This window comes from Pseudonaja textilis, chromosome 4 (assembly GCF_049901715.1).
Source record: "Pseudonaja textilis isolate UNSWEBS1 chromosome 4, rPseTex1.2, whole genome shotgun sequence".
Classification (NCBI taxonomy): Eukaryota; Metazoa; Chordata; class Lepidosauria; order Squamata; family Elapidae; genus Pseudonaja; species Pseudonaja textilis.
In genome coordinates, this window is record NC_141993.1 from 69,873,363 (window position 1) to 69,885,389 (window position 12,027).

At 35.4% G+C, this 12,027-nt stretch overlaps 1 protein-coding gene across 1 annotated transcript in view; it reads right to left on the reverse strand.

Annotated features, from left to right (window-relative positions):
• PLCH1 (phospholipase C eta 1) overlaps positions 1 to 12,027 on the reverse strand; it is a 118,329-nt gene that overhangs the window by 102,437 nt on the left and 3,865 nt on the right. The window contains exon 2 of the mRNA XM_087933336.1: positions 2,663 to 2,776. Within this exon, the coding sequence (XP_087789462.1) occupies positions 2,663 to 2,741 (79 nt within the window). The 5' untranslated portion in view covers positions 2,742 to 2,776. The remainder of the gene's footprint in view (positions 1 to 2,662; positions 2,777 to 12,027) is intronic.

Genomic DNA, 12,027 nt, shown 5'->3' on the forward strand with positions numbered 1-12,027 from the left:
TTACAAGAAGTTGAGCTGTACAGTCCTAAGAACATAAGCAATGCCCTGCTGGATTACACCCTCTTCTCATCTAGCCCAGCAGTCTGTTTTCACAGCAATCAAGACTACTAGCCATTGATTCCAGTGGTGGGATTCAAATTTTTTTTACTACCAGTTCTATTGGCCCGTCTTGGTGGGCGTGGCAGGGGAAGGATGCTGTAAAATTTCCAGTCAGAGGTGCTATTTGCCGGTTCTCCGAACTACTCAAAATTTCCTCTACTGTTTCTCCAGAACTGGTCAAAACCTGCTGAATACCACCTCTGATTGATTCCTACAGCTTCCATGAACTGGTCCAAACCAGTACCATATCTCATGGTAAATTCAAGTTATATAGGAAAATAAAATTCAACTTGAAACAGGAATTGTAAAAAAATAAAATAGCATTTCAATCCAAGGCCCAAAGATATTGTTACATCTTTTAAACTATGCTCACCTGTATTAGTAATGCAAGACATACACAGCATCATTTAGAGAATTTTAATAATTTGAATGAAACCACAATTATTTTTAATAGATATAATCCCAGATCATATGAATAAATGACACTATAATTTATTAAGATATATGGTTACAACTGGGAGGTTACACTTTATACAGCATTGGAAAAAAGACAGATTGACAATATCTGGGACTTAAAACTTAGAGAATATAGAGCAATAGTGAAATATTACACGCACATACACACACAAAGTTTAAATTTAGGAGAAATGATTTACATATATACAATAAATCATGGCAAATATAGATGTTTAGACTGTCGCTTCTAAAGTTCATGATTGTAAGCAATGTAAAACAGTTGGAATACACTGAGGATGGAAGTTAGAAGCCAAATATTTATCTATACTATTTTAGTAAGGATTTTTTTTCTCTACTTACTTTTTCTTTCTTTTCATTCTTTTTTTGAGCATTAAAAATTATAGTACAGTGGAGATTTTGGCATTAAGGTCAAAGATTTATATTCTTTTTCATATCATAAAATAATTCAATGTACTTCATTAGGTATAGTCAATTTTTTTAATATGTTATAGTGAGCATAATTTGTATAACTTTAGTCATTCTTTTTCTCCATTTATAAATATTACCTTCTTTGAAATTATATCTTTGATTTAAATAAAGTAATTCTTAAAAATAGTATCTCGAGACCAGAGAATGCTAACTGTATATGATTTCTGACTAGGCTGTAAACTGAAAACATTTATAAATGATATTGTTCATTCCAAATCATATGCTGCCCTCTAGTGAGTTACTCAGTAGATTTAACTTCAAGCAATAAATTCAGGTTTTGCTTCTGCTTGCAAGGCCTTGATTCTAGTAGTAGTTTAAAATTTGACTCTATTACATAAACATTCAGCAGAATTCATTAATGTATCTTCCTTTATCATACAGGAATTTATTCAGGTATTTCTTATAGGAGCACCACAATTATACAATCCCACAATTATACAATTATACAGTCCTCATTTTAGGACTGCTTCTCATTTTTTTCTAAATGTACAAGATTGTTATGGAATATCATGTAGTGGAATGAAGAGAAGAATCAGTCTGGAGTCATTATGTTCCCACAACCAATCCAAGTCCAGCCCTCCCTGGATTCTGTTGACTCTTATCTAGCACCAATTGAATGTTGACAGTTAACTAGATTCTTATATAAAGGCATGAGCAATAAATCTTAACTGGAACTTAGCATACGGTTCTGATTCTTTGCCCCTGACATATAGTATGTTAGGTAGTATAGTTTTAAAGGACAGGAGTGCAAAAATGGACTTTGAGAAGCACATTCATATAAATGTAAGTCCATTTTAGACTTACATTCATGTAATTACAATAGAGTCTTTGTTAGGAATGTGAGTCACCTAACAGCTATTTGGGATGGAAATATATAAACTAGGATAGACATTTTAGTACTGTCTCTTTAAGAGCATGCTAAAAACTGCAGTTGGGTGTGGTTATTCAAACGGCCATAAGATGGAGCCAGAAACCTGGTTTGTCTTAGCCTTAGTCTCAGAAGAGTCTCAGTGAAGTGAGTGAGTTTCCTACTGTTGGAAAGTAGTGCCGTTGCTCCATTTCTTCTAATTGACTGATATTTACTGGATTTGATGTAAGTTTGATACTGAACTGTTTTTGACACTGGACTTTCTACTTGGATTATCCCTGGATGAAAACTGACTGATTTAACCTGTGAATGACTTTGGACCGCTTATCTTGAACTTTGCTTAAACTTCCTGGAAGTAAAAACCTACATTTACTGTACAGTGTATCTGTGTACTGTGTGTGTGTTATTCAAACACTTCTCTCAAAATACGTCTTCCTGTATGCACTCATTCTCCTAACAGGGAATTACCTCAGCAGTCTTGACCCCATTAGCTTAATAGGATTGATGTTTGTTTTCCTACTCAGTTGACCAAGGGATGTGAGTGATTTTTTAAAACAGTATGGAAAGAATATAGGGACAAGATGGCTAAGTGGCTAAGACGCTGAGCTTGTCGATCAGAAATGTCGGCAGTTCAGCAGTTTGAATCCCTAGCACCACGTAATGGAGTGAACTCCCGTTACTTCAGATGTACTTAAATGGAAGAAAGTAAATGGAGACAACAAAAACCTGAAGCAATAATATACATCTTACCATGAAAAACACTATTGTCCACCAAAAAATGTCTGCAGTACTGAAGACAATTTCTTTTGTCCAAGTTCCAGTAACTCATTGTCAAAAATTTTCTTAATGTCAAAGGCTGTCACTCTGCAAAGGAAGGAAAACATGTTGGCAATGCACAGAGAATCATTAAGAAAAACAATCTAGTGAAATGCATTCAGAGAAAGAAATTACATTTGGGTGGCCAACATCAGTACAAAATAAAATATATATAATTTCATTCTAAATGTTTCCACAATTATGCTTTCAGGCTCGGCCATTCTAATGTAATCACTAAAGCAAGTTGTATATGATTACATTTCTCCAGGGAAAGCAGGGAGGCGAAAGCTTATGAATAGATGAAATATAAGACACTGATTTCTGATAAAGTAGATGAATAGCTTCATTCTATATAAAATCACTCTGTTGTAAAGTGGCTTGGAGGTCATTTAGTCTAACCTACTGCTAAATATAGGACCTGCAATGCATTGCAAAATGCAGCTGATGTATCACTTCTGAAATTAAGTTCATGCTTAAATACTTAAGTGAAAAAATAGCCCAGCACTTGCTAAAGCACCATATTCCATTATTAGAGCTTTTACCATTAAGACATTTCTCTTAATTCTTACCAGAAATCTATTCCAGTCTTGCTATTTTAAGGCAAACTGCAAAAAAAAAGATGATGTTCATGCCTCAATTTCCACTGGAAAAAAAGTTTCAGGCATAGCAACTGAGGTAATACATTTCCCAGAGTTGCATGGCTTCAAACCCCTTTGGTGGTCCTCTTAGAATCACTTTGATATATCCAACTAACTGTCATGGCAATATCCTGCCACATGCATTTTTAGATACAGAATTCATGAAAACTATAGGATGGCCATAAAAAACTATTTGGGCTATTTGGAGTCCCAAGAATAAATGAGACTTGTAGTATGCTGGGTGGGTGGGGGATAGATCAACTTAGAAAAATATTCTTTGAAATATACTGTACTTTAAACAAAAGCTTACTATAATATGTGCATATAGTCTGAAAAATTGACTTGACTGTTAATGATGAAAGATAGAAAGAAGGAAACATGGATAATAATAGTTTCTGAAAGTTATTTTTGGTAATGCCAAATCTTGGGGGGAAATGAACATGACATCTAGCTGACCCAGGCAATATTGGAAAAGGAGGTGAAAAAACATATTTGAATTCATTCATCTTGGCAGGCAGCTGCACATAGTTCCCATAGTTCTTCTTATTCCTATACTTTTCAGACAATATTCCTTTGAGCTCTCTTTCTTTGGCTTTTCATTCCAAAGCTGGGGAGGAGTTATCCATTCAGAATGGAAGCAATGACAGGACATTTCTTTTTTTTATAGAGAGAGTTTTTATTGAGAATTTTTACTTGAATAAAAGAAAAAATAAATATATAAAAGGAAGGAAGGGAAAAAAGAAAAAAGGAATAGTGCAGGAAACAATACTGTTAAAAGAAGGGAAAAAGATAATTTGTGACTTATGATATTTATTACCCCATAGTGACTTATGATATTTATTACCCCAATTACTATCACAATTGTTATTCCTCCTTAATTGCAACCAGGATCCTTTTAATCCCTTGTTCAACACTGTCTTAATTGTTCAATCTAAAAAATCATTTCAGCTTTTTTCATTTTCAGCTAAAAGTCTGAAAAAGGTTCAGTATTCTGTAAGAGTACTTGTTATTTTATCTTCTATTGTGCATGCTTCAACTTTATAGACATGTGATTATTGTGCTAGATAATGAAATAGTATTCTCCTCTATGTACTGTCACAAAAAATATATTCTTCTGGACTGGTCCAACAATCCTGTCCTCCTTTCTAACATTTTCACTCCTTTTAGTGATAACCATTTTTCTTTACTCAACTGTGTAATTCATAAAAAGGGAGTAAATGGAGAAAGGGATTTTTAAACATATATGACATGTGTCCTAACACTTTATGGATTACTTTCAGCATTTCCTAATTCTGTACACAGTCATCTCAGAATTTTATGTTTCCCTTTTTTTTCTACTTCTTTGTTTAAAATAGTCAATCATCTCTGTTAGCTAATTTAAACATTCTTCTTTCTCAGAAATATATACTACCGGTTTACAAAATTCAAAAAAATATTTTAAATGACATAATATTCCACATTTAACTGTCCCTTTAGTCCATTTTTTAGCTTTCTTATTCCAAAATCCAGTAAGGTTTTTTGCATTTGGTTCTTTTAAACTCTTTAAAATTGGTTCCTTTCTTTTTACTTTAACCTTTCCCAGATCAAATGGGTCTGGGAAAGGTGCTTTAGGAGTTCCACTGATCTGAAAAGACTCTTTACACCTAAAATTTGCTCCATTAACACATGATTTAGAGAGTGGATTGGGCAGTCTTCCAGTTTGAGCTTCTTCGGCAATGGACCAAATTCCGTGATTGTGTGCTGTTTCGATCCATGCTCACCACCAGAACACCCCGAGCCGGCTGGATTCAGGGCTAAGCCATCCCGTAGAGGTGGTGAAGAGGGGGAAGACCACCAGCAGGGTCGAGGAGAGCCACATCTCTCCTCCTCAGCTGGCCATTACTCCCTTTCCCAAAGGCGGTTGCAGCAGTGGTCAGAAATGGCCACCTCAAAGAAGAACTCAACCAGAAAAGAATGTGCAGGAGGAAGATAAGAAGAGAAAGTTTTGGTTGACCGGGTTGAACTGAAAAAGCAGCAATGTAAGGTACCCTGGAATTGGAACCATAAAAAATAACATTGTTCCCAAAGAAGATTTTGAAGCATCGAAGGAGAGAGGGAAGGGAAAGGATTTGGCTTTTTTTTCCCCTTCCCTTCCTTATATTGACAGCTAAGAGATTTAAGTAAGAAATTGACAAAAATCCACTTTGACATCAGTAGGCATTTAAGCTGAAAATAAAATGTCAAAGGGATAATAAAGACTTTTGGATACTCAAAAACCTTTAAAAGAAGGAAAGGAGAGAAAAGGAAAGAATAAAAGGGCGGGATCTGGAAAAATGGAGGAGACTGCCTGGAACTAAAAGGAACTTACAGTGAAACTTTAACAAGATTCCTAAAAGATACATTCTAACTGAAACTTTGTAACAAAATAATAGAACCCCAGGAAGAGAAAGTGGAAAAAAGAAGCAAGAAAAAACAGCTTTGGATTATTTGGATTACTTGGTGATTTTTGGATTTTTGGCTATTGGACTTCAATGACTAAAATCAATCAGGTGGTTGTTTAAAAATGTTTAAAATGGGATCACTTTTGGAAGAACTGAAAATGGAACTTAAAAAACAGAAAGAAGATGCACAAGAAGGAAGAGGTTCTTTTGGCTTTGTATTTCAATTTTTAGAAATGGAGATCTGGAACTATGAGAAACAACAAGAAATGATTGTAGAACAAGAAGGTCGGGACAAAGAAGAAGCCATCTTTAATGATCAAGTTATTTTATATAGGGGGAAAAAGGAAAGGGGGAAAGAGAGTGAAAAGTTTAAGATTTGAAAAAACAACCCCAAAAAAGAATAGTTTGAAAAATAACTATAATATTAGGAAGCAACAGAAGAGAGGATTACAGAAGAGAGAATTAGAAGTAGAGAGACAAGAGGGCAAAGAGGGGAGGGAGAAGAAGAGGGAGAAGAAGGAAAGGAAAAGAAGTTATAAAAGACAGAAACAAGATATAGAGAAACAGGGAAAATGTATAAGGATTGAAAGCATAAGCCTATTTAGAAATAATGGGTGAAAATCTAACTGAAAAAGGGATTCTGCAAAGGTACATAAGATAGTATTGTTATATTAGAAATAGAAATAATTTTAGAAAATATGAAACAATGTATGATTAAAATGATGGATAAAATACTTATTGTAATGCAATGGAATGTTTGTTAATAAATAAATGAAATAAAGAGAATGAGAGAATGAAATTAGGAAAGGATGGGAACATTTTAATTATTATTAATGATTTATAAAAATATAAGTGAAGAGAAATATGGGAGAAAAAAGAATTAATTATGGAAAGTTTATAAGTGTTCCCAAGGAAGTATGATATTCAATTGAAAAGAAATGTTAAAGACATTAAGATTGCAACTAATATTAATGATAGAATTGAATTGGAATGGAATGAGTGTTTTATTTACTATTGTCATATATATATAATTTTTTAAAGAAAATAGTGTGTATTTTAAGAATGTACCAAGCAGAATTCAATTGGAAGTTATGTACTATATTGAAAGTTATAATTCTAAAGGCATAAATTGAAGTTTAAATAAGAGTTGAATGTTTAAAATTAAAAGATGTAAAGGTGTCTTACTCCAATTAGTAACTACAGGGGAAAATTTGTTTAATGAGAAAAGATAAAATGAAATTGAAACAGGACAAACAAAAGAATAAATTTAATGATTAGAAGGACATTGAAACTTAGAAAAAGATATATAATTGAACTTAGATATGAGATAATTAAAAATAAAGTTGAGAAAACCAAGGGAGGGGAAAAATTTTGGAGAAAATTTTAAAATGTTAAAATAAGATATGGAATAGAACACAAAGATGAATATGAAACTGAGTTTGTGTCTATATGGAGCAGTGATAACCTGGGATCATGCTATTCTCAAAAACAGATGTTTTATTTGTATTATGTTTTTGTGAAAACCCAAATAAAATTTATATTAAAAAAAGAGAGTGGATTGGGCAAATCTGGTGTCCTTCCAAAAGGCTTTTGCATGAGGCTTTGGGCATAATGACTTCTTCCATGGTTCCCCGTGCTCTCCTCTCAGGCTGGTGAGGATCCCTCCACACTTCTTCATGAGGAGTTCCTTCCCCCAGAGTTCCTGTTGGCAATCTCATGGCTTCTTATCTGGAGAAGCTCCATTACTTTGGGCATATCTCCTGGCTTTTGGTCTTGGGGTCCTTCTGTGTCATTGTTTGTGGAGACATTAGTTTGCCATGTTTGACCAGGAAGTCTCAATGAGAGAACATTTCCAAGCTCTCCTTTCAAAACAAGTACAATGGAGATACCAAGTTTAGGAAGATATATCTCCTCTGTAGATAATGGTCCTGGTAACCATAATGTACCATTCATTCCTGCCTTAGCTTGCCTGAGCCACTTACCCTCTGCCAACTTCTTAACTTGCCTCTTTGCTCCATTGCCTACCACCAGTCATTTCCATGCCTTCACCGAGAGATGTGACAATTATGTGAAGGCAGCACACATGGCACCACACATGGATTTCCTTAGCTTTGCTGCTGGATCAGAACAGCAGATTGTCACAGCTCAGTTTGCCTCTTCTACCTAGAAAGTAATTGTCCTAAGGAATATAAGGGAGCACTGACCCAATCCTTAATTAAATTAGACACAGAAATGAATTCTATACACAGTTTAAATGTTTAATGCCACACAGTTCATCTTGAGATGGCCTGGGAGAATCTGTTCTTCCCCAGAAGCTCTCAGATCTATATTCAGACTATGTTAATTGCAAAGGCCATGTTAATCAATTGCAAAGTGATTACACGTTATCAATATAGTCTCCCTGTGTGTTATTCAGTTTTTCTTCTATCTATAGGATTAACTGCCAAGAGTGTTCATTTACACACTAAGTCATTTCTGAAAATAATTCTTAGCTTACATCCCCAAATTAATTTCATTTCTTTTTTATAAAGTACAAATACATTATGTTTTACTTGTTATGTGGAAAAATTATACCAGGTTGAAAACCTGCAACATGCGGATTATATAACAACCAGATTTCTAAATCTGAGATTGACCATTTCTCTTGCATTATCCCCAGGAGAGAGTCAACCTTCGCTGCTGTCCATCTTATAGCAACCTGAACATACCAGGTGGTAGATACAAACCTCCCTCCTTATTGGTTTTTAAAACATGGCAGCTGTTATGTCCCTCCCTTTCTATGTTTTTGCCTCCCTAGAGTTCCTCCATCACCCTTTAGGAGCATGTGATCATGCTGTCATCTTTTTCCTCTGAATTGCTTGCCAGCTGGGTAATGGCACAAGTGAATACTGACAAGCAAGCCATCTGGCTTTCTCCCTCTAGTTATGTTAGCCAAAGTTTCAATACTGCAACTGTTTTTATGGAGAAAGAAAAAATACAAGAAAAACTCTTTTGATTCCATTACAAGTCTTCTTAGATGGTGATTTTATACATACATACATACATACATACATACATACATACATACATACATATCACAGATCAGGGATGTCAAACTCAAAGCCCGCAGGCTGGATGCTTAGATCTGGCCCTTGGGGCTGGCCTGGAAACAGCAAAGGACCCGCCCGCGGTGCCTTTACCAGAGAAAACAAAGCTCAGTGGGCCATATGAGGCCTCCCTTGGCTCAATTTTATCTGGCAAGGGCTGCAGGAGCTGTCTAGGCCAAAAATGGGGCCCAAGGGAGGCACACATGCCCCCCGGCTCCATTTTTGCTGGCAGAGGGCTATCAAAACAAAACAAAAGGAGAAATGTTTCCCCTTTTGCATTTGAGTATGCAAGAAGGGACATGAAAGGACAAAGGGAAAGAGGAAAGACAAAGAAATAAAAGGAAAGATGGGAAGAGAGCAAGGAAGGGACAATAAGGAAGAAAGGAGAATGAAGAGTGAAGGAAAAAGGAGAGAGGGAGGGTATAATGAGGGTGAGGGAGGGTCTCAGGAAAGTCCTGCCTTAGCACTTGGCCACCAAAGATGCCCCCGACATGAGTCCCGTGTCATGCCCACCATCGCCATGCCCACCCCTTGCCATGCCCCCCCACACACACTGGCTCTCTGAGGTCAAACAGAACCCTAATGGGGCCCTCAATGAAATCAAGTTTGACACCCAACTTAGATGGTGATATATATACATATACACATATATACATAATACATATACTACTATAAGCACTATGATGATAAAAGAATGATATGCCTTTATCACATTAGTAATATGATAAAGAATTTGTTTATCATGTCAGCAAAAAAGGCATTTTCCCTTTTCTTGGTTGTTTTCTATTTGCACAGTTGATTAGAGAACAACATCAGAATCACGATTCTCTTCCACACATGTGTAATGCGTCCTTCTCCAGTGTTAACTAATCTACTTCCTTATTCCACTGTAACTGTAATCCAGGCAAAATAGATGCAGCTATCAAATATGATATAATGTGTAACTGTACTGGGAATAAGATAAGTGAATTGGACTATTTTAAACCAGGGATGGGTGTGGCCAGCGTGTAACGTATCCCTCCCGTGGGCTGGGAGTTTGACAGCCCTGTCTTAGAATAAGTTGGAGCTTCTAAGCATAGTTCTGCAATACTTTCATTTGTCTTGCTTGCATGAGAAAGTAAACTTTTGCATTAAAAGGGTGGGGGAGGTGCTGAGGTACTCTAAATTAATTCACAAAGAAAGTAATTGTACAATTTTATTAATACAATGTGTATCACTATGTGTGCGGATTGAAATTTTTGTATTAGCCAGCACTTTCGATATGTTCCTATTTCTTTTCTACCAAGCTTATTTTGACAATGAGCATGATTCCTCACTATCCCTGAAAAGTAAATCCTATAAATATTATAAGGATGGTTTTGACTTCAAGACTTATAGCAGGTTAGTTTTTTTCAGGTTGATGTTAGTCATTATGATGTTACTGTTCAAAATTTAAGACCAAAAAGTCTCCCAATTCACTGCTTGATAAAAACTTTATCAGGACCAATCCAAATGCTAGCAAAGTGTGTGAAATTTTCTACATTATCATGCCCATCACAGATGATGGGACACAGAAGGGAGGGAATGGGAAAGAAGCAGAAAGCTTTTTAAAGGTCAGTGACCTCATGACCACAACACCTGGCCTTTAAAAAAAAATCCTGCCGTCTTCACCAAAACTCTTGCTTTCCCCCCTCTTTATTTGCTAGCCCAGAATGAATAAAATTCAATTTTAGTTTCTTTTCTTTATATCAGATGTTGCTTTCTTTTTTCTAAAGTGTTTTGCAAAATGTGTGGTTGAAATATCATGAATGTAATTTCTAACTATTTGTTGTTTTACTTGCCAATATGGAAATGATAAATCAGTTAATATCTGTGGCAGCAAAGATCATTCTAAAAGTATACAGGTTACAGAAATGAAATACAGGGGAATTCTGAAGTAATGGGGGACTATTTAAAACTGGTGATGGTTCTTTCATGGCAAAAATATTATCTGAGCATTCACAGTGAAAAATGACCCGGAAGCTGATACAGCTATTAATAATTTCAATGTATACAATCCCTCATTTAATTCTAGGACCATCATTTCATCATACCTTTTATCACAACTGCCACTGGAAAAAAAAATCTTACTAAATAATTGCTTTATTTTATGGGTAACTTTTGAAAATAAAAACTACCTCTTGCTGAAAATTAAAGAACGTATGTTCAGATTATGTATAAAAAAAACAAGCATGCTAGGAATCACAAAATCCTCTGGATAATAAATACTTTGTGATTTAGATAATGAAGTACTGACTTGCCATTTAAGCCACTTCAATTTAAATAAAATGTGTCCACCCTAACCTGATGAAAAGCTCTGCAGAATTCAAAAGTTTAATACTTTCTTTTGTAACATTTTGGTCCATTATAATAAAGGTATCAGCCAACAGAGGATTTCAAGTTTTGTTTCAAAAGACTTTTAAGAAACCTTACTTGGAAGTAAGTCTCAATGAATTCATTCCTAAATAGGTAAGCACAGAGTTGCATTCTTAACTCTATAACTCTAAACACTCTAAACAACATGAGTAGAAAGTTGGTTCCAATCCTAACAGGTTTATTCCTCGTGGCCTACATAATACTATTGTTCTGGGAAATTAGGAGATTATGACTAGAATCAGTTCAGGAGACATGAAATCCATTTCAAAATAAGGAAATTGATATAAAATACAAAAACAGTTCTTAGCAGTGTTGGAAACTGCATGGAACAGACCTTACACAATTTCCTCCCCTATGTTAATGAAATGTTGTGGATAAAGTGACACAATGCAGTGGAAAAAAAATAACGAGTTAACTGGAACGCCATGTGTTCAGGCCAAGACTGTCTTATGGTGTCCACAGTTGCTCAAACAATCAAAAATGCTGTCCATTTTCACAGCCAAGAAATCACTTACCAGCACCAAATGCTCATGAAGAGGAATCTATGTTGATTTGTGAAAATTGGTGCAAGGAAAAGAAGAGAGACCAACAAATGTTCTCTGGTTTGAAAAGCGCACGCCTGGCTGCTTGGAAGATAAAGCTAGTCTAAGCTCTCCAGAACTATAAAAACGATTGACGTTAGACATTAACCGTATTGACAGGGACCAAATCGAATTCTGTGAATCAACAAGTACAGCTAGCAGGGATAAGGAAGCTGTTTT